Source organism: Erythrolamprus reginae, chromosome 9 (genome assembly GCF_031021105.1).
Source record: "Erythrolamprus reginae isolate rEryReg1 chromosome 9, rEryReg1.hap1, whole genome shotgun sequence".
Lineage (NCBI taxonomy): Eukaryota > Metazoa > Chordata > Lepidosauria > Squamata > Dipsadidae > Erythrolamprus > Erythrolamprus reginae.
In genome coordinates this window covers 23746064-23769574 of record NC_091958.1, presented here as the reverse complement: position 1 = coordinate 23769574, position 23511 = coordinate 23746064, and the positions used below count along the sequence as shown (strand labels likewise).

The 23511-nt window shown below is 43.4% G+C and overlaps 1 protein-coding gene across 1 annotated transcript; it reads left to right on the top strand.

Moving 5' to 3' along the window:
* The first annotated feature begins 12 nt into the window (after window positions 1-12).
* Window positions 13-20856, top strand: LOC139171952 (cytochrome P450 2J1-like). Its single transcript, XM_070760493.1, has 9 exons — window positions 13-280; window positions 3744-3906; window positions 6296-6448; window positions 10351-10511; window positions 13870-14043; window positions 15723-15861; window positions 17958-18145; window positions 18580-18721; window positions 19133-20856. Exons 1-9 carry the CDS (start codon window positions 92-94, stop codon window positions 19327-19329), a joined length of 1506 nt encoding a protein of 501 aa, XP_070616594.1. The 5' UTR covers window positions 13-91; the 3' UTR covers window positions 19330-20856.
* Window positions 20857-23511: the final 2655 nt, after the last annotated feature.

Below are 23511 nucleotides of genomic sequence, written 5' to 3'. Positions count from 1 at the left end.
TAAACTGCAACTTATTAAATCTGGCATCAGAACACCATGAACCCTCATCCTGATGTAAAGATTTCATCTTTAGCATATTGGTAGAAGAGCAATGCAGAACGGAGTGTTCCTGCCTATCGGCATGGCCATTTTCATCTGGCTGGTGGTTATGTCTCTCCTATTCCTCTGTTTCTGGAAGAACCAACGTCCCAAAGGCTTCCCCCCTGGACCGTGGAGGCTACCCCTGATTGGGACCCTGTTTCCGTTCCGTAAGAAGGATTTTCTGAAGGAGCTGGAACAGGTAAAGCTCTTTATCCTCTCTCTAGTGGTAGGGTTCAAATAATTCCACCATCAGTTTGCTGAAAATTAACTCTTAGCTACTGCATGTGTGTGGACAGACAGCTTCCATGCATGTGTGGCTTCTGCTATGCGATGAAGCTCAACTGGCTCTCTGGGGCAGCGGCTGCTTCTCTCCACACTTGTTGGGCAATTTAGCAGCTGTGAGCTGCCGTTTTCCTCTAAGTCCCATCCGGGAAGTGCTGCAGCTGAGAGAAACAGCATCCAACATGGCTGCTGCTTCTATGTGCCGCAGCACTTTCCAGATGGGACTTGGAGGGAAGTGGCGGCTCACAGCTGCTAGATTGGACAAGATACTCTCCCACCAAGAGTAGCAATGGAGAGAAGCAGCTGACGACCTGGAGAGCACATGGAGCGTTTCCGTGAGCTACCAAGGGTCAACAAGGGATGGAAGAAGCTTCCCAGATGGGACTTCTTACAGGTAAGAACAACCGTATGGTCCATTTCCCTCCTGCGTCCCTCTGTGGCCCTTCGGCCTAGCGTGGCAGGCTGAATAAATTGCTTTGGCATAGTTTGGGGATGCAACATGCGGGCAAAGGCTGGAGCAGGGGAATGGTGAGTCCTTGGGCCCCAACCCAAGCCAAAGGAGGAGCAGGTGGCATGCTTACGTTGGTGAGCAAAGCGGGAGAGGCACAGAGGTGAAGCATGGAGTTTAGCTGGGTCGTGTAGCAAAAGCAAGATCTATAAGGTGGGGTAGAGTGGGCAGGACAGGCGAGTGGCAACTGGGTGGGCAGAATGAGCTGCTGACTGGGCAGGCAAATCAGGGCTAGCAAAATTTATGTTACCTGTTCCTTTGAATCTATCCAAACTGACTGTATCATGTTAAACTGGACAAGGTGAATCTGTCAATATTTTTTTGTTGCTTTTGGAAAAAAACTAAAATTGGACAGGTGCGGTTGTTAACATTGCTACGTGAGATCCAAATTTTGATTGGCTCAGGATTTAGAGAAAAACATTTAGAATCTTTGGGACGTGTGAACAATCCATTCCATTTGATGTAGAGGAATTGTAATTCCTAACTGAATCAAACTTCTGAAAGACTCATCAACTGTTTAAGGGGAATTAAGTTCGCCTTTGAAGTTTTCAAGTTAAACACTCGCTTTCCAAAACCTGCCAGAGAAATTTGGCAAAATAGAAAGTTAAAGAAGGTTATTTTTCTCTCTCTGCATCAATCAATAATGTATGATTCGGGTGATTACCAACCAAGTCTATTTGTTCCTACCCCCAACCAAATGTATTTTTGGATTTTGAAAGAATATAAAGAAATGAAACAGTGAGATAAAGTATAGGTAGATGAATAACAAGTCTGTTTCAGATAGTACTTGGCTAACAACCTTTGGTTAAAAGGACAGATACAGACTTCAACAGATAGTTAAAACCAGAGGTGAAATGCTACCAGTTTGGACCAGTTCTTCCAAACTGGTAGTAAAAAATGCTAGCAGTTCGGGTGAATCAGTATATCCTACAATCAGCTGTGCTGCAGGATCAAGATTAGCTGGAAAGCAGGATTTTCTGTTTCTAGCTAATGTAAATCGTATGGCACAGTTGATCCCACCCTCTTGCTGTTCTACTTACCTTTGCAAACTGTGATGGCTTCAAAATGCTCCTTTTTCAGTGGTGCATGGCAGTGCCTGTGGCGTGCATGCGTGCACATGAGGCAAACCAGTAGCAGATTTCAGAGGATTTCACCCCTGGTTAGAACTGCAGACAAAAACCATTGCAATCAGCCTGCCTTCCGTGCATGGACCAGAAAGAGGGCTGAGACCCCTCACATCCTGGACATAAAGTGTACCGGACTCCATAGTGTCATCCCCAAACCCCCAACACTTTACCATTAGATTATCTATGGTTGACCTATCCAGATTCCTAAGAGGTCAGTAAGGGGCGAGTACAAGTGCACTAGAGTGCCTTCCGTCCTCTGTCCTATTGCTCTCCTATGTATCCTATACCTTTCTTCTATTCCTATATCTCTTCTTCTATTCTTTCATTGATATGTTTTATTACTATACCTTCTTTTCTATTATTTCTTAGATATATTTTACTATGAGTATCTCCTCTATAACCTTCATCATGTATTTTACTACGTATGTGTATATAGATATATACCCACTAAAACCCTCATTGTGTATTGGACAAACAAACAAACAAACAAACAAATAAATAAATAAATAAATAAAACTTCTCTCTTCAGGATACCACTATAGGGCATTACATGCCAAAACCTCTAGACATAGGAACAGTTTTACTCCCTTATGCCTTCACTCTGCTGAACACTTAATTCCCCCAGTACTGTCTTAAGTCTTGTACAGTCTGGAGGACAGAAGGGAAAGGGGGTGACATGATCGAAACATTTACATATGTTAAAGGGTTCAATAAGGTTCAGGAGGGAAGCGTTTTTAATAGGAAAGTGAACACAAGAACAAGGGGACACAATCTGAGGGTAGTTGGGGGAAAGATTAGAAGTAACGTGAGAAAATGTCATTTTACTGAAAGAGGAGTAGATACTTGGAACAAACTTCCAGCAGACGTGGTTGGTAAATCCACAGGAACTGAATTTAAACATGCCTGGGATAAACATATATCCATCCTAAGATAAAATACAGGAAATAGTATAAGGGCAGACTAGATGGACCATGAGGTCTTTTTCTGCCGTCAATCTATGTTTCTATGACAGTGATGGCAAATCTTTTTTTCCCTCAGGTGCCGAAAGTGTGTGGGCATGCGCTATCGTGTATGCGTGAGTGCCCACACCCATATTTCAATACTTCCTCTCACCCCCGGAGGCCCTCTGGAGGCTGGAAATTGCCTGTTTCCCAACTTCTAGTGGCCCAGTAGGCTCGTGTTTCGCCCTTCCTAGGCTTCAAAGGCTTCTCTGGAGCCGTTGGGAGGGTAAAAACGCCCTCCCCATCCCTCCGGAGGCTCCCTGGAAGCCAAAAATGCCCCCCCGAGCCTCTGTGCAAGCCCAAAATCATCTGGCCGGCACACACATGCACACTGGAGCTGAGCTAGGGCAATGGCTCATGTTCCAGCAGATATGGCTCCACATGCCACTTGTGACACCCGTGCCATAGGTTCGCCATCACTGTCTTAGGTTATTAAGTGATGGAATAGGTTGTTTTGCTATTCTTTTTCTCATCTTCTTATCTTTCCTACTACCTTCTGCATATTGGTATCTATGATGATCACTTGTTGCATCTTATGAGTAATGATTGCATTGATGTTTTATGATCTATGACTTTGTTGTTTGTAAGTGCACTGACAGCTTATGCAGCTTAGCCACATAGATTTTGAACTCCATTGTGGTTCTAAGGGAAGAACGACCTGTAGAACATTGCAACATCCCAATGTTTAATCCCAAGTAATTTCCTGGTGCCTCTATGCTAATATTCCTAGCTACTTTTTTTCAGCTAGCAAAAAAATATGGTCCTGTCTTCAGTTTTCATTTTGGAAGCACATCCATGGTCGTCACTCATGGGTTTCCTTCAGCAAAGGAGGTTCTAATGAAACAAGGCACAGAATTTGCTGGAAGGAAGTCATTTCCTATAACAGATGCCACCACTCACAAAAAAGGTAACTGGATCTCGTTTCCAATTCTCTCCCCCTTTATTTTATTTTATTTCCAAATGCCTCTTTGGAAAAAGAATCCAGGTTTTCTTTATAACCAACTACCCATGGTAACAGGATATCTGTTATCCAGTTACCAATATCCCTGTTATTCCGCATTCTGGAACACTGACCAAAGGTTTCCGGTAAATCAGAACAACAGTTTTGAAAGGTCTTTGGAGAACTTCTAGTCCAACCCCCGCTTCCTCATACTATTTCAGATGAATTGTTGTCCAATCTCTTCTTAAAGACTGTCTCTACTCTCTACATGGGGCTATCTTTGAAGAGTGTTCGGAAACTTCAGATCCTGCAGAATGCAGCTGCAAGAGCAATCATGGGCTTCCCCAAATATGCCCATGTTACTCCAACACTCCGCAGTCTGCATTGGTTGCCAATCAGTTTCTGGTCACAAATCAAAGTGATGGTCATCACCTATAAAGCCCTTCATGGCACCGGACCAGGGTATCTGCGAGACCGCCTTCTGCCACACGAATCCCAGCGACCAGTTAGGTCCCACAGAGTTGGTCTCCTCCGGGTCCTGTCAACTAAACAATGTCACTTTGCGGGACCCAGGGGAAGAGCCTTCTCTGTGGCAGCTCTGACCCTCTGGAATCAGCTCCCTCCAGAGATTAGAACTGCCCCCACAGTCCTTGCCTTTCATAAACTCCTTAAAACCCACCTCTGTTGTCAGACGTGGGGGAAATGAAACATCTCCCCCTGCCTATGTAGTTATTTGTGTATGATATGACTGCATGTATGTTTTTATATACAGTGATCCCCCGAGTTTCGCGATCTCGATCATTGCGAAATGCTATATCGTGATTTTTCCACCCGATGACATCACTCCCTTCCTTTCTCATCTTTCTTTCTCTCTCTCTTTCTCTATCTTGCTTCTTCCTCTCTCACACTCTCTTCCTCCCTCTCTCATCTCTTTCTTTCCTTCTCTCTCTTTCTCTATCTCTCCCCCTCTTGCTCTCGAGCGGCAAGCGAGCAGCCGGGCGGGCGGGCAAACGGGCAAGCGGCAAGCGATCTTGGGGTTTCCCCTTTGCCTGGGCGGCGGGAAGACCCAGGGAAGGTTCCTTCGGCCGCCCAACAGCTGATCTGCTCCACAGCGCGGCAGCAGCGAGGAGCCGAAGATGGGGTTTCCCCGTTGCCTGGGCAACGGGGAAACCCCATCTTCTGCTCCTCGCTGCTGCCGCACTGTGGAGCAGATCAGCTGTTGGGCGGCCGAAGGAACCTTCCCTGGGTCTTCCCCGGGTCTTCCCCGCCGCCCACACGCAAACTCCACCATCTGCGCATGTGCGGCCATGGAAAAAGGGGCGCGCATGCGCAGATGGTGTTTTTACTTCCGCACCACTACATCCCGAAGAATCGATTATCGCTAGGGGTCTTGGAACGGAACCCTTGCGATAATCGGGGGATCACTGTATTGGGGTTTCTTGTTTTTTTAGACTTTTTAAATGTATTATTGTTATTTTAGATTCTAACTATTAGATTTGTTATTATATATTGTTTTTATCATTGTTGTAAGCCGCCCCAAGTCTACGGAGAGGGGCGGCATACAAATCTAATTAATAATAATAATAATAATAATAATAATAATAATAATAATAATAAAATTGTTATTAACACTTGTCGTCATCTTCTCATGAAACAAAGAAGAATCTCTTGAAATGTTAGAATTATCTTCCTTCTTTCTTCTGTAACATTTATGAAATACAATACACACTGCTCAAAAAAATAAAGGGAACCACATTTGGAATACTGTATCCAGTTCTGGAGACCTCACCTACAAAAAGATATTGATAAAATTGAATGGGTCCAAAGACGGGCTACAAAAATGGTGGAAGGTCTTAAGCATGAAACTTATCAGGAGCTTTAGGGAATGCCCCCTTGTCCTAGTATTGTGTGATAGAGAAAAGAATTTTCCTCTGTCCACTTTTTCTATCCCATGCATGATTTTATACACTTCGATCAAGTCACCCCTTAAACACTGTCTTTCAAAGCTGAAGATACTAAGGCGTTGCAACCTGGTTTCATAAGGGAGGGGCTCCATTTCCTTTATCCTTCTTGTTGCCCTTTTTTGCACCTTTTCCAGTTCCATTATATCCTTCTTGAGGTGTGGTGACCAGAACTGTACACAGTACAGTACCTGCAAGCTCCCTTCCAACTCTAATAATAAATAAATAAATAAATATTTTTCTTGCCATGATAACTGTTTGTTAGTTTAGCATTGGTGGTATAATTTTAAAAACACTTTGTTCATTACTGATTTTGTCATATTTGAAAATACACTTTTGCTTTAAAAGCAAGTAAGTAAATAGATCACATGAACGATTGTTCAATATTTTTTCAGGTTTGTTGACATTAAGATATGGTGAAGTATGGAAGGGGCAAAGAAAGTTTTCACGGATGCTTTACAAAAACTTTAGATCGAGCAAAAACTCAGTGGAAGAAAAGATCCTGGAGGAAATATCTTATTTGATTCAAGCATTCACTGATAACCTGAGTAAGCTCTCCTGGGACAGGATGGGATGATTGGGAAGTTGTCATTCCAGCGTTGTTGACGTTTCCCATAGAACCCAACTTAGTTACAACATTCTTGGTGACAACCTGAAAAATTAAAATTCTGAGAATGCTTTTAATTGTTGATAGGACGAGCAGAATCCGAGACCAAGCTACAAGAAATAAACTAGAATCACTCTATAATATGTAGACAGATATATTGCTCTTGGGTTAAGTGGATTATAAAAGAAATACCCCCAATTTGGTGGTGGGGAATGTGTGTATGTCGGGGTGGTGGGCACAATTCACATTTCACTACGCACTGTTTTATGTTGTGTGATTTTAAATTGTTAAAAATCAATAAAAAATATTTAAAAAAAAAAAGATAGGAATTTGGGGAGGAGATTAATCTATATAAAATGACTCACCTTGGAAACATAACCAGTTGCCACCCTCTGTTTTCATGGAGTATTTATGGTCTACCAAAGTGGCACTCAAAGATCCAAAACACGGACCCTGCACTTGCGGGAATACTCCAGAGAAGAAGAAAGAGGAGGAGGAGAAGGGGAAGAAGAGGAGAAGGAGGAGGACTATTATATGCTGACTATGTAAACTGCTTAGAGAGGGCTGCAAAGCACTGTGAAGCAGTATATAAGTGCTATTGCTATTGCTACTCTTGGTCTACCTCCCAGCATGCTTCATAGAGCCCCCCCCCAAATATCCCTAAATAAAGATTTCTCCAAAAATATTGGACTGTAAAGCAATCATCCTTAGTGGTAATTCTTACCAGGATATATTATGGGTGAAGTGAAGTCTAATAGAGCAACAAGTTGAATTTGGACTAAGAATACATATTTTGCCGTTTGTAATGCAAAGCAAGATTCTCAGGGTTTACTCAGATTCTGAATCTTTGAAGACCAGCAACATTTTACTTAGTGGAAATTTATTTTGTTAACTGTTCATTCACCATTTCAGTGTATGGAGCCTGTCTCCTAATTTTTGTGCTTGGCCTGAAACCTGAATTTATGATAATTTTGTAGACGTATTCACTATATTGATAGTTGCCAGGGAGTCTTCATATTGTGGTGGCCCGCCAGCTGCCAACAGGGCTGGTAGCAGACTAAGATGATGAGGAAGTTGGGGAGGAATGTGGCCGGAGTTGGGCTGCTAAAGTGGAGCAGTGATGTGTGCTCGCTCCTGTAGCACCGAGTGCTATTCTGCCTTCTACATAAAAACACTTCTCTAGATTTCTAAACTTGTGACTTTTGTTTCAAACAAGCAGGCCTTGCTGGGAAGAGATTGCAAGCCAGTGTAAAAGGGGGAAAACAAGTTAGTGTCGGGAAATGTTTTGATATAAAAAAGAAACGGTCTTATAAGGACACATCTACCTCCTGAATTGAGACAGAAAACGTTCTGAAGAGTGAGGAAAAGAACATGAAATTTCCCAAGGAAGGACGGTGAAATATTAGGATGAAGTAATAACTTGTGTGAAAGACAACTCTAAATATGGAGAGAACATGGACAGAAGTATCCCTGTAGTTGAGCAATTTATCTCCAGAGGAACACGGAGATCTTCCTGTGACCTCTTCAGGTCCCTGTATGATCATACCGGTCTGATGTTTTCTATGTTTCCTATATTTTGTCGTTAATAAAGACTTTTGCTTTTATTCTCTTGATCTCTGGGGAATTTTTCTAACCCTGCCACTGCACCTGTGCAGGTAGCAGAATCGCGCGTGGAGACGCAGGCACGCCCATGTTTCCGCATGGTTTTTTGCTTCCCTGTATGCACAGAAGCAAAAAACCGCACTGAAACATGAGCTCACCTGCGTCTCCGTGCGTGATTCTGCTACCTGCCCAGGCGCAGTGGCAGAATTGCGCTGGACTCCGCTAGCACTTAGAGCCATGGGGGAAAGCACATGTCACCATTCCACCTTAGCAGCCCACCTCTGAACGTGGATGTTGTGGTTAGCTCTGGCCCAGCTCCTGCCCCAAGGACTGAGGAGGTGGATGCGGGGGAAACATCAACATGTCACAGGCCTGTTTTGCTGCCAACAGAGTCAGACGGTGAATTGTCCTCTGCAGAAGGAAGTGACGGTGAGATGGAGGAGGGGGGCTTGGAAGACAGCCCAGGAAGAAGTCAATCATCCTTATCTTCCTTAGATTTGGATAAGGAAATAATGATAGACCCACGCATGCGTAGAGCTATGCATAGGAGTGAACAGCTTCAAAAATATTATCGGAGATAGTTGAGTCCACTTGTGGTTGGGTGGGGTTCAAGTAATTAGGTCTGCTGTTAAATTGGCAGTGTGCTGGCCTCACAGTGTGGAGATTATCTGATCGTACTGGTTTGGACCGTGACTTGCTGTTTCAGGACTCTGTTTGTTGATTTTTCAAGACTTTGAAACCAAGGCAGAGCAAAGTGTGTGTGTTTCAACTCGTGGAAGAAGGAGGGCTGTGACGTTTCTTCACAGCTGCTAGCTAAGTACTTAAGGACTGTTTAAGGGGTTTTTACAGCCTACAAGTTTGTTTTGGGAAAAGCGCTCTTTGCAATACAAAAAGGGTGCTTTGTTTCTTTTGAATTTTGTGATAAAAAACATTGTTTTTGAATTTTCAAGTGTGTGTGTGTCTGAATTTTTTACCCTTGAATTTTTGGGAGGCTCATACCATAGAGCCCGGCTGAACAGTGGCCAACCTCTGGAGTCTGAGGAATGCTCTGATGAATGTTCTGCGTTGGATGCAGAGATAAAGTCAGGGCCATCTGACATTTCCTAGCCGCCAGAGAGGCAGCTCCCTTTGGAGGCTGAGATAAGTGGGGAGGAAGAACAGCTGGGGCCTGTTCCAGATGTACATATGCACAGAATTGTTAGGAGAGGAGAACAACTGAGGACAAGGGGTCATCTCAGGAAGCAACTGTGGATGCTGAATGGCCCCTCCCTGGCTGGGGAATAAATATAAGGAAAGGAGAGCGGTGGTTGTAGGAGATTTCTGAAGATTTGGCTCATTGTGTCTCATGCCTCAGAGACTGCTTGCCAGAACTTTATTTGCAGCTTTGCTTCTGGGAGCTCAGAAGGAACTGATAAGGTCTGTTGCTGAAGTTTACTCTTTGAAGAACTATTGCCTGGACTTTTTGGGGTGTGAATGCCATTAATTCACAGGAGATAAATAAATAAAGAGGGGGTGTTCGTGACAAGGAGTCTCTTTCTTGTTTCTGCTAAAGCTGGGTCAAAACACATACTCTAAGTTCTGCTATTTCTCAGCAATGTGCCATGGCTAAGTTAGCAATAGCAGTAACACTCACAGTATTTTTCGGAGTATAAGGCGCACCGGAGTATAAGACGTACCTTAGTTTTGGGGGAGGAAAATAGGGGGGGGGGAATCCACCTAGCAGGTATTCATCTGGTTAGTGTCCTTAGCCTGGTCAGCTTCAGCACATTATTTTATCCCCTGGTTAGGACTTAAGAAAACCTTATTTGGAGCGATGAAATGAAAAATGAAAAAGCCTACAAAGACTTAGAGCTGAAGAAAAAATTCTTTGGAGAGAGTAACAATGAAAAAGCCTGCAAGCTAGTAAGAGCTTGGAAGATCGTTAGCGCCTCCTTAGGGCTGAAATTTTTTTCAAAAAAGCTACATTCCGAGTATAAGACGCACCCAAATTTTCAGCCTCTTTTAGGGAGGAAAAAGGTGCGTCTTATACTCCGAAAAATACAATATTCTTATGTGCTGCTTCACAGTGCTTTACAGCCCTCTCCAAGGGGTTTACAGAGTCAGCATATTGTTCCCAAAAATCTATATCCCATTTTTCTGACCACTGTCTCTGAGTCCTCTGGATCCATTGCTAATTGTGCAGGATGTGGGCGGGCCACAACAGATATATAGAGATTTATTTTCTTTCATATTGTTTCACAGGCGTTCCTTTTGATTCTTATGAGATTCTGAACGTTGCAGCCGCCAATATAATTTGTGCCATCCTATTTGGGAAACGTGTGGAATATGACAACCGGTTCTTCAGGACTTTCCTGGATGAGATGCAACTAGGTTCCCAAATGACGGTGGGACCCTGGGCCTTGGTATGCTTAACAAGAATCCCAAAGATGGTTTGAAATTAATATTTCCACATCTCAATCATTCTGGAATGCTTTGCTTTTCCCTGCAATTAGAGCAGTATCTCACCAGGGTTTAAGCACCAGGGTGTGAATGAAGCTGATGTAAAAAGCAATTTGGTCCAAACTTGCAGTTATCCCAATTTAATTAAGGACAGTTTCTCTGTTCTGGTTTCAGGCTCATACAGATAATAATTGGAATAAATGATTGCTCAATGCATCTCATTGTAAAAACACTTCTTTATTTCTCCTTATTTCTCTCATTAATACACCAACTTTGCATGCAGTGTTTTCTTTCCTCATCTCTATCCTTAGCAATTAAGTAATTATTGCTCTCCTATATCTCCTGTACCTTTCTTCTATTCCTATATCTCTTCTTCTATTCTTTCATTGATATGTTCTATTATTATATCTTCTTTTCTATTATTTCTTAGATATATTTTACTATGAGTATCTCCTCTATAACCTTCATAATGTATTTTACTATGTGTATATAGATATATACCCACTAAAACCCTCATTGTGTATTGGACAAAATAAATAAATAAATAAAATAAATAAGATTGGTAGTAACTTAAAAACATTCCACAAGTCATTCTAAAATTTATGGGCTAATCAGTGCTAGCCAGGAGTTATAAAAGCAGGAAATAAATCACACATTGTTTAGCTTACGCTCCAGAGCATGGCCTGGACGCGTCCATTTGGGATTGCAAGATTGAACGAAATCAGCTTCTCTTCCGTTCGTACCTGGATGTGAGGTAACGGATTAACCAGTTCCTCGCCTTCTAATATTTCTTCCCTAACACTTGTTTCATTCTCTTCTGAAAGTGTCTGAAGTAAAGGTTAATCCACCTCAGGTCCTCCTCACTAGATCCTGAATGCATTTCTGAGCTAACCTCCCTTTCTATCTGTAAATAAGGCCTGTCTGCCAATTCAAAATCACTCTCCACTTTGGAATCTGAATAATCCTCAGGCTGAACCAGAGTATACACAACATTCTCCACTGAAATTTAACCTTATTGGGACATTTCAATCCCTATCAGTTTGGAAATGTGAGATATTATTTTTTAAAGTTTTTTTATTTTTCTCCTCCATACATCAAATAGTTACATCACCATAAACACCATCACCTCGAAACTCAACTACTGTAATGCTCTCTACATGGGGCTACCTTTGAAAAGTGTTCGGAAACTTCAGATCGTGCAGAATGCAGCTATGAGAGCAATCATGGGCTTTCCCAAATATGCCCATGTTACACCAACACTCCGCAGTCTGCATTGGTTGCCGATCAGTTTCCGATCACAATTCAAAGTATTGGTTATGACCTATAAAGCCCTTCATGGCACCGGACCAGATTATCTCAGGGACCGCCTTCTGCTGCACGAATCCCCGCGACCAGTTAGGTCCCACAGAGTGAATCTTCTCCGGGTCCCGTCAACTAAAGAATGTCGCTTGGTGGGACCCAGGGGAAGAGCCTTCTCTGTGGTGGCCCCGGCCCTCTGGAACCAACTCCCCCCCAAAGATTAGAATTGCCCCCACCCTCCTTGCCTTTCGCAAACTCCTTAAAACCCACCTCTGCCGTCAGGCATGGGGGAATTGAGACCCTCTTCCCCCTAGGCCTTTACAATTCTATGCATGGTATGTACCCTGTTTCCCCGATAGTAAGACACCCCCGATTGTAAGACGTATCGGGGGTTTCAGGGGGGTCGGCTAATATAAGCCGTACCCCGAAAGTAAGACATATGTCTTACTTTCGGGGAAACATGGGGGGTATTGCCGCCTCCCTCTGATCTAGCTGCGCGCCGCCTCCTGCCCACGTCCACACCGTCCCCCTCTCCATATGTCGCCGCGCCGTCCCCTGCACTTGTCACTGCCGCCTCTGCAAATTTACTCGGGCACGTCCCTACTTCAAAGAAACCTCCCCCCCACCCATCACAGAAGGTAAAACATATGTCTTACTTTCGGGGAAACACGGGGGTATTGCCGCCTCCCTCTCATCTAGCTGCGCGCCGCCTCCTGCCCACGTCCCCCCCTTCATACGTCACCGCGTCTGCCGCCTCCGTCTGATCCAAATGAGCGCCACCTCCTGCCCACGCCTGCACCGTCCCCCTCTCCATACGTCACCGTGCCGTCCCCTGCACTTGTCACTGCCGCCTCTGCAAATTTACTCGGGCACGTCCCTACTCCAAAGAAACCTCCCCCCCCACCCGTCACAGAAGGTAAAATGCATATACACTAAAAAAACACATTTTACACAGTTTTTTTTAGCTGTCAGTGCCCCTTTAATAATATAAGACATACCCCGAAAGTAAGACATAGTGGGGCTTTTGGGGATAAAAAGAAAGTAAGACACTGTCTTACTTTCGGGGAAACACGGTATGTATGTATGTTTGGTTTTTTATATTAATGGGTTTTTAATTGTTTCTAACATCAGACTACTATTGTACACTGCTTTATTGTTGCTGTTAGCCGCCCCGAGTCTCCGGAGAGGGGCGGCATACAAATCCAATAAATAAATAAATAAATAAATAAAATAAAATAAAGAATCACCAAAAATACCTTGCTTTGGCTTAAGTCTAAGTCATTACTATCAGTGTCTACCAGTCTGAACCTCCATTATCTTTCCACTCGACTCTCCTTTCCCTTCTTCTTCTCCTCTCCCACCTACTTTCTTTGACTTCTCCTTCCCCTTCCTTCTCCTTTTTCTCCACTGTCTACTTCCTCCTATCTTCCCACTTCCTTTCCTTCTTTCTTTACTCTTCCCTGAGTGATAGGCCTCTAATTCCAGCAATTGTTTATTGAAACAGACTGGCAGTTTCTTTCTACAATCTTATAGTCTTGCCAAAGCTTATATTATTGCCTTATTATTTTCAATCTAACATTAGAATCAATATAATCTTTGTCAATGCTGCCTCCCTGCTATTCTCATCGCTTGAATTAATAATAATACTTCTGATCCCCTCCTTCTTTTTAATCTTTACTCAATCTCTTTCCTGATTAAATTCCTTATCCAACCCCACATAAAAGTTCACCCATATTTTATAATTTTCAGAATCTTCTTTGTCTTTAATCTTCATTGTCAATCTATTCATTTCTGTGCAATCTAGTGTATCTTCCTTAGCACTTCTCCTTCCGTCGGAGTCGCCTTTAATTTCCACTTTTGGACGTATGCTATTCGGGCAGCAGTCACCACATGTATAATCAACTAAATTTGAATGTGAGATATTAGCAGGGATTTATTTTTTCCCCCCTCAATACATCCTGCAAAGAAGACTTTCCCGTCATCAGATTAATTCATGTTGGTTTTTGGTCTGTTTGCTGGCAGCTTTACAACGAGGTGCCCTTGATAAGAAACCTGCCCCTGCCTCACCAGACAATACTGAAAATTGCAAAGAAAACATGTGATTTTATTCAAAAAGAGGTGGAAGAACACAAAGTGACTTTGACTCCTGGAGAACCTCGCAATTTCATTGATGCCTACTTAGAAGAAATGCAGAAGGTAGGTGGTTCAATTGGCAGGCCTTTCTTTTCTTGTTGGTTTTGACATTGTCCCTTGTGGAAAGTGGAACAGAAACATCCATACAGTGGCTTTTCTAGAAGTCTACTTTCTACCTGGTGCTTAGCGTATTGTACAGCCCCAACTAACGAGAGCAGGACCTCTCCAACCATTCGGTCACCAGTGATCGGTTCCAAGGAGTAAGGTTTTTCTGTGGAAAGGGGTGGGTGTAGTTACTTATGGGACCGCCTTCTGCCGTACAAATCTCAGCATCCACAGAGTTGACCTTCTCCAGGTCCCGTCAACTAGACAATGTTGTTTGGCGGGGCCCAGGAGAAAAGCCTTCTCTGTGGGGGCCCCGGCCCTCTGGAATCAACTCCCCCCAGAGATTAGCACTGCCCCCACCCTCCTTGCCTTTCATAAGAACCTGAAAACTTATTTATGCCGTCAGGCTTGGGGACATTAGATCCCAGCCTCTGGCCATTGAATGTTTAGTATGCTTACGGCCAGTGAAGGGCTACCAAAATTTTTACTACCACACTGTGGCCGTGGCTTATGCATTTTCATTCAACATCTTTCAGTGCAAATTGGATGCTCTGGGGTGGAGTTCCACTTTCGCTACCCGACTGCGTTCCCCCCTGTCCGGGCAGTAGCCCACCCCTGAATGCAGTTGGCAGGACCCCGGGGGATGCTATGTAGGAGGTAGTCTGGTCCGATGCCTTGTCACGTTGCCTACTCTGATTGTGCCAGCCTGGAAACTCCTCCTTCCACTTCTGCCCAGGTGTTAGACACAGGATGGCCTTGAACCTCTCGAAAGAATGCTTTGTGGCTGCATCTGTTCCCTCCTGAAGTCCCCCTTCCCAAATTCCCATGAACATCAGGTCTTCTATAGATAATGTGGCAAGCCGTTAATTTATCACCAACTTCTGCACCGGCTTGACAGTTATGTTAAAGGCAATTACCGAGTCACCTCAGTTATTATACCCCCCGACCACACTAAACAGCACCTAAACTAGAGTAGATCTTTAGACCAGAACAGGGGACATAGTCCTCTGTTTTCAAGCTCTGTGGGATCTTTATTCTCTTCCTGAACTCTTTCCATCACAATGGGTTAAAAGTCTGTAGAGAGTATCAGTCCTCCACATCATGGTTGTTCCAAAGATGCTTTTTCAAGAGGCAACTGGACTTTCTTGTTTTTTCTCTGAAGATGTTTCACTTCTCATCCAAGAAGTTTCTTCAGGTCAACATCCTGCAGCCTATGGAATTGATTGTCAATCTGTGTTGCTTCCTAAGTGGACAGTTTGATTTCACAGAAGTTTGATTTACTTGGAGTTATATTGTGTTGTTTAAGTGTTCCCTTTATTTTTTTGAGCAGCGTAAATTCTTTCATTCCCCACTCTCCTGTCAGAACTGAAGAAGCTTCTTGGATGGGAAGCGAAATGTCTTCAAAAGAAAACCCCCCCAAGAAAGTCCAGTTGCCTCCTGAGAAAGCACCTTTGGGACCATCATAATGGATTGCTACTGGGAGAGGTTATTGGTGCCCATTTAGTCAGAGTTCTCAGAATGAATTCCAGTTTTTAAATTGATGTTATCAACTCTATTAAAAAGGATAGGCAGCTGAGAGGAAATCCTTTTTTTTTTTGCATTTGATATTCATATTTCTTGTTTTAACTGACAAAAAGCCAGGGAAGAAAGATTTGGGCTTTGAGGAAGAGCAACTACGAGTCCTATTGTCGGATCTATTTCTGGCTGGGAGAGAGACAATGGTTGCAACACTTCAGTGGACCTTGCTCTATTTGGTGGCCTTTCCAGAGATTCAAGGTACAGCATTACGAAACGGTCTTCTGGTCATAGTAATCTCTGCTCTTAGTGTGGAAAGCTTAAAAAAAGGGTCCTGAATTGGGGGTTATTTTCACAGCTGAGATTTCAGACAGTGCGCTCTGCTCAAATCTGATGGGCACCTGGTTGGGAAGCAGGGGTGGGCAGCAGGCAGAACGGGGTGGAACGCAGTTCCACTGGCAGAAATGAAGATGCGTGCACAGCTCCAGTTGATTGGCAGCCGTCACTTCCTGGATTACCGGTCTCGGCTCAGCTCTCCTTTTTTTCCTTGCTGCTGCTGTTACTGCGTCTGTGCTCCTTGCTTTTTTCCTCTTTCCTCCTTCCTGGCCTCGGACGAGCTTCCCTCTCTCCTGCCCGGCTCCCCTCCAGCCTCACGTGGCCACCTCACACCTGAGGTGCAAGCAGAAGGTGTGGGTGGAAGCGGCGCTGGCAGCATTTATGCTTCTGGCAGCACCCATTCGCCTAACTACCCAGCCTGAGGCGAGGTGTGTGTGACCCAGGAAGGAGGGCGTGGGAAACACAAAGCAAATTGTCACCCCAATGAGCGACACTGGTAAGGTTGTAAGTCGAGGACTTAATAGTTCACTTGAACAATGACGATAGTTCAAGCCACTCCCACCTAGTCACATGGACGGCAAGCCACTCCTATCCAGTCACATGGCCATTAAGCCACACCCACAAAATAAGCCACACCAACAGTGTGGCAGTAAAATTTGGCTGCCCATTACCGTTGGGAAGTACACCAGATACACCTACAGGAAGCTAGAGAAAGGCTTTGCAAAAGGCAACTGTTAGAGTGGCATTGTTCAGAAGCTGCCCAACCGAAATATGCCAGCCACAGACCAGGATACCAGGAACTAAAGTCTTTGCAGATAATTGAAGATAAACACAGCAGAATGTTCTTTAAGAAAATATTTACTTCTTAGCAAAACTATCCTACAGTATATACAGTGATACCTTGTCTTACAAACTTAATTGGTTCCGGGATGAGGTTCTTAATGTGAAAAGTTTGTAAGACGAAACAATGTTTCCCATAGGAATCAATGGAAAAGTGATTAATGCGTGCAAGCACAAAATTCACCCCTTTTGCCAGCCGAAGCGCCCGTTTTTGCACTGCTGGGATTCCCCTGAGGCTCCCCTCCATGGGAAACCCCACCTCCGGACTTCCGTGTTTTTGTGATGCTGAGGGGAATCCCAGCTGGGGAATTGCAGCAGCGCAAAAACGAACGCTTCGCTGGTAACGGAAGTCTGGAAGTGGGGTTTCCCAGTGAAGGGAGCATCAGTGTAATTGCAGCATCGCAAAAACACCGAAGTCCTCGAAACCCCACCTCCGGACCTCTGTGTTGCTGTGTTGCTGGGAAGCCCCACCTCCGGACTTCCGTTGCCAGTGAAGTGCCCGTTTTTGCGCTGCTGGGATTCCCCTGAAGCATCACAAAGTCCGGAGAAGGAGTTTCCCATGGAGGGGAGCCTCAGGGGAATTTCAGCAGCGCAAAAACGGGTGCTTCACTGGCAACGGAAGTCTGGAGGCGGGGCATCCCAGTGGCGGCGGTAGGTTTGTAAGGTGAAAATAGTTTGTAAGAAGAGACAAAAAAATCTTAAACCCCGGGCTTGTATCTCGAAAAGTTTGTATGATGAGGCGTTTGTAAGACGAGGCATCACTGTATTTGCACTGTAACTATCTCACTAGATGATTCTACTATTCACTGCAATCACAAGCCACACAATAACTACTTCAACCCAAACTAACCTTCAAGCCACAATAATTTCAAGCCACACCTATGCAAAAGTCTATCATGTTATATACATTAGTCAACCAATCAGGTTATAGCTCATTCTGTAGACTCACGGTGACTAAGCATTCCTTCAGTGTTACATTCATTATGGCAATTTCTTTCTTTCTTTCTTTCTTTCTTTCTTTCTTTCTTTCTTTCTTTCTCTTTCTCTCTTTCTCTCTTTCTTTCTTTCTTTCTTTCTTTCTTTCTTTCTTTCTTTCTTTCTTTCTTTCTTTCTTTCTGCAATTGGAATATTACATCAGGCTAGTCCTAGTCCTTACAGTAACCGAGCTATTTACTCCTCAGAGAAATGCTGGAAGGAAATCGACACAGTTTTGGGAAACAAGACAATCTTGGAATATGAAGACAGAAAAAAATTGCCCTATACAAATGCCGTCATTCATGAAATCCAACGCGTTTCAAATGTTACCCCTTTTGGACTACCACATGCAACCATAAGTGAAGTGAAGCTTTTTGGATATAAAATCCCCAAGGTAAAAGCAGGAACCTTTAATTGCTTTACATGAAGTGAAGGTTGGGTTTTCCTCACCTATTGATTGTTTCTGGATTACTTATTTGACCCCTATGGCAATCATTAAGTGTTGTACCTCATGATTCTTGACAAATGTATCTTTTCTTTTATGTACACTGAGAGCATCTGCACCAAAGACAAATTCCTTGTGTGTCCAATCACACTTGGCCAACAAAGAATCCTATTCTATTCTATTCTATTCTACTCCACTCCACTCCACTCCACTCCACTCCACTCTACTCCATTCTACTCTGAGGTGGTTGTGTTTGCATGTAACAGCAAGAGAAAGCAAAAGATTGAAATCAATGGGAGTCTTCCTTTTGAATCTAATTTTATGGGAGCGCCATAGGATTATAGTTCAATATCTTTGTTGTGTGCTTGTCTTGTCTTGTGCAGGACACCATGGTTTCTGTCAATATCCAGTCTGCCCATCTTGATGAATCTCAGTGGAAGTTCCCCAATGAGTTCAACCCCTCCAATTTCCTGAACGAAGAGGGAGAATTTGTGAAGCCGGAAGCCTTCTTGGCATTCTCAGCAGGTGGTTTTCTCTCTCCTCCCCCTCTGTGTGTGTCTTTCTCTGTTTGTATATCTCTCTGGAGAAAGAATGAGACAGGTAAGTACCTGATCTCTAAGGTCAGAATCAGAGATGAAAAGAGGAACTGAAGCGAGAGAGGAAAGAAGTGAAGATCAATTTGAAAAGGTGAGTCTTTTGGAGAATGAAGCAAGCAGAAAGAAAGAAAGAAAGAAAGAAAGAAAGAAAGAAGGAAAGAAAGAAGGAAGGAAGGTAAGAAGGAAGGTAGGAAGGAAGGAAGGAAGAAATCCTCACCAACTTAGGCAATTTTATGAAATTCAGGATCATTTTGTGAAGGGCCAAGATGGGTCCAGTGGTTCGAATCATTTGTCATCCTTTAGCTGTCTGAATGGCTTCTCCTTCACTTTATCTTTCCAGGACCGAGAGTCTGCTTAGGGGAAAACCTGGCCCGGATGGAGCTCTTCTTCTTTTTCACCAGCATTCTCAGAAATTTCCAATTATCGTGGCCAGATAAATCCCAAGCTCCAGATTTTACACCACACTTGGGGGTTACAAACTTCCCATCTCGCTTCAAGGTGTTGCTGAAATGTCGCCAGCCCTGTGAAAAGGTGTAAATGAGGACCTATAAAACAACCACTTCAGGATGATCCCAATAGCCATTGGCCACCTCTACTTCAAATTCAGCACAAGATCATTTTTTAAAAAAACTTCAGTAAAATACTATCCTATACAAAACCATCCAGTGGATGACTGGTCTTTTTTTCTTTTTGATGATGATGATGAATTTTATTTTCCAAGTCTCTTCTCAATTTCTTTAAATTACCATCTGGTTTTTCTTTGAAGATATTTCGCTTCTCACCCAAGAAGCTTCTTCCGCTTCTTCTTCTCTTGGATGAGAAGCAAAACGTTTTCAAAAAGAAAAAAACAAGAAAGTCCAGGTGCCTCTTGAAAAAAGCCCTTTTCCCCATGACTGAAAATCTCCATGGACATTTAAGATTACTAGAAGCAATGATAGAGAAGAGTGCATCTGTCCTGTCCCAGTGTTGAGGCCCCCAAAGTTAGATGCATACAACCAGATTATATCTTAAAGGTTTTACTATTTACAAAAGTCTTATGCAGTTTGAGTCTTTTCGAAAAGAAAGTAAAATCTAGCAAAAACTCTTCACACTGATTATAAAGTCTTATCAGCTGGTCAGAATTCCAAGAATAAGTAAACATGACTGTAATTACCGGACTAAAGACAAGTTTGGCACCACGTCCTCTTCACTGTCAGTCTCAGGTGCCAGGAACACAGGGCGCTCGTACTGCACCTCCACTGTCTCTGAGTCCTCTGGGTCCATTACTAATTGCACAAGAAGTGAACGGGCCACAACAGCCTCGCTTGTTTATCAAATGGGCCTTCCTGGCAAGGGCCCACACAAAGTGGGTGAGCTGTGCAGGGGAGATTGTCAAAGGGACTCTTGACTTCTGCTTTGGTCTTTGCCAATCAACCAGGCAAGCAAGGCCAGGGCAAGAAGCAAATCAGAGATGTGATTCAGCAGGTTTTGACCAGTTCTGGAGAACCGGTAGAAGAAATTCTGAATAGTTTGGAGAACTAGTAGCAGAAATTTTGAGTAGTTCAGAGAAGTGGTAAATATCACCTCTGACTGGCCCCACCTCCATCTATTCTCTGCCTTCCAAGTCCCAGCTGATTGGGAGGAAATGGGGATTTTGCAGCAGCTGTGCCCTGGAATAGGGAGAGAATGGAGATTTTGCAGGATCCTTCAACAGTGTAATCGGAAGGGACCTTGTAGGACATCTAGTCCAATCCCCAACCCCACCCAAGCAGAAGGCCTACACCATTTATTTTTTATTTTTTTAAAAAATATATCTTTATTAGCCATTTGCACATAAAAAACAAACAAAAAGAATAGTCAAATACAATTACAAAAACAAGCAAAACAAAAGGGAGGAAGAAAAGAGAAAAGAGAAGAGAAAGAAAAAGCATAGAAAGGGAAAGAAAGGAAAGAGAAAGAGAGAAAAGAGAAGAGAAAGAAAAAGCATAGAAAAGGAAAGAAAGGAAAGAGAAAGAGAGAAAAGAGGAGAGAAAGAAAAAGCATAGAAAAGGAAAGAAAGGAAAGACAAAGAGAGAAAAGAGAAAAGAGGAGAGAAAGAAAAAGCATAGAAAAGGAAAGAAAGGAAAGAGAAAGAGAGAAAAGAGAAGAGAAAAGCATAGAAAAGGAAAGAAAGGAAAGAGAAAGAGAGAAAAGAGAAAAGAGGAGAGAAAGAAAAAGCATAGAAAAGGAAAGAAAGGAAAGAGAAAGAGAGAAAAGAGAAGAGAAAAGCATAGAAAAGGAAAGTAAGGAAAGAGAAAGAGAGAAAAGAGGAGAGAAAGAAAAAGCATAGAAAAGGAAAGAAAGGAAAGAGAAAGAGAGAAAAGAGAAAAGAGGAGAGAAAGAAAAAGCATAGAAAGGGAAAGAAAGGAAAGAGAAAGAGAGAAAAGAGAAAAGAGGAGAGAAAGAAAAAGCATAGAAAAGGAAAGAAAGGAAAGAGAAAGAGAGAAAAGAGGAGAGAAAGAAAAAGCATAGAAAAGGAAAGAAAGGAAAGAGAAAGAGAGAAAAGAAAAGAGGAGAGAAAGAAAAAGCATAGAAAAGGAAAGAAAGGAAAGAGAAAGAGAGAAAAGAGAAAAGAGAAGAGAAAGAAAAAGCACAGAAAAGGAAAGAAAGGAATGAGAAAGAGAGAAAAGAGAAAAGAGAGACAAGGTCAACTAATATGTTGACTATCATTGTTTACACAGCCTTTGGGAAGCTGTTTTGAGTAGCTGTTTTTGCATTTTATACACATGGTGTTTTTCTAAATCATTTTTTTCAGTAGGATTGTAAGATTACATATCTGTAAATGGATTCAGTATTTCTTGTAAGCAATAGGATAGTATTTGTGTGAGGCTTATGTTTTTAAATATTTCTTTTGATTCAACCAGTCATACCACTTGTCCCATATTTTGTAACAGTCAGTATCATCTTTGTCTTGAAGTTCTAAGGTTAGTTTACTCATTTTGGCCACTTCGTCTATATTGTTAATTACATTTAATGTTGTGGGTATTTTGTCTGTTTTCCATAATTGTGCGTAAGTTAGTCAAGCAGCTGTAGTTATGTGTATGATCAAATATCTGTCTTCTTTTATTATTCTGAATTTGAAAATGCCCAATAGAAATAGTTCTGGGTTAAGTGGGACCTACACCATTTTTGACGATCTAACCACTGTTTTTCCCATCACTTTGAAGTACAGTGTTCCCTCGATTTTCGCGGGGGTTGCGTTCCGAGACTGCCCGCGAAAGTCGAATTTCTGCGAAGTAGAGATGCGGAAGTAAATACACTATTTTTGGCTATGAACAGTATCACAAGCCTTCCCTTAACACTTTAAACCCCTAAACTGCAATTTCTCATTCCCTTAGCAACCATTTAAATTATTACTCACTGTTAAGTCTGTATATAACCAATGTAAAATCTGTAAAAGAAAATGCCTTGTAAATACTGTTTAAACTGTGAATAAACCTTGGCCGCGTCTGATTGGCTAAGACGCACGGCCGTTTCTTTTAGGCGCGAGCCTTAAAGGTATAAAAAGGGCTGTTCTGACACTGACAGCTCAGATGCGTTCCTTGCTGAAGTCACTTTCGAGAGAGCTGAATAAACGGAACCATCTTGTACTCCTGTCTGAGTCTCATTCATTTCACTGGCGACGAGAGAACGAAGAATCCACGAGTCAAGCATGAATCACCTCCAGATCGGCCGGGCTCCCGACTACTTCGACCCCGAGAAGTCGTCTTGGGACGCCTACATGGCGAAATTCGAAATCTTCCTGGAAGCGGCAGGAATGGGAGAAGCTGAAGACGACAGGAAGCGGGCGATCTTCTTGAACTATTGCGGGACTGAGATTTTTGACCTCGTCCAAACGCTTACCGACCCGCTTCCAGCTAAATCCGTTCCGTGGGACGACCTCCAAGCAAGACTGGCAAACCACTTCAAACCAACGAAGCCTGCCGTAGTCTACAGACATCAATTTTCCAGGATGACCCAGCGTGAGTCTGAGACAATCAATCAATTCGCCACGAGACTTCGCACGGTGCTGTCAAAGTGCAAATTTGACAGCCCAGAAGCTCGCCTCACAGACGCTCTGATCTTCGGAATGAAGAATGCGACCGTCCGGAACAAAATCCTAACAGAGGACGACCCAACACTTCAGTCAGTCATCAAGCTGGCTCAAACAGCCGAAGTAGCTGACGCGGCCGCCAAAGAACTCAAGGAACACGAAAAGAAAGACACCGTCTCCAAAATCTCCGTTGCTGTTTCCCGCGCCGAGACCACAGATGACCTCAGCCCAGCTGCCACGGACGACGACACCTGTCTCCTGCTGACTTCCGAGCAAGCCAGACAACCCAGATACCAACGCCCCTCCAACCCATGCCCCGGTTGCCGAGGAAATCACCCACGACAGCGCTGCCCCTTCAGGGACGCCATTTGCCGCCGCTGCAATCGACGCGGGCACATCGCCGAGGCTTGCAGAGCGCCCCTTCCAGAGGAGTCCTTCTCTACACCCCGCCAACAACGTTTCAACAACCAGGCACAACAACCGCGAGACAACAAATTTTCCAGAGGCTTCAATCGCAGAAACGACTCTACCGCTAACCGTGACTACGCACGAGGTAAAGCACAAACTTACGTAAATTGCGCAACTGCTAAAGGAGGGAACAAGATTATCATCTCACTACTTTTAAATAACAAACCTTGTAACCTAGAATTAGATACAGGCTCTAAGCA

Coding starts and splice junctions, on each gene's coding strand:
- LOC139171952 (XM_070760493.1), top strand. CDS start 92: ATGCAGAACGGAGTGTTCCTGCCTATCGGCATGGCCATTTTCATCTGG. Junction 14,044..15,722: donor ACTTAGAAGAAATGCAGAAG/GTAGGTGGTTCA, acceptor ACTGACAAAAAG/CCAGGGAAGAAAGATTTGGG. Junction 15,862..17,957: donor GGCCTTTCCAGAGATTCAAG/GTACAGCATTAC, acceptor TTTACTCCTCAG/AGAAATGCTGGAAGGAAATC.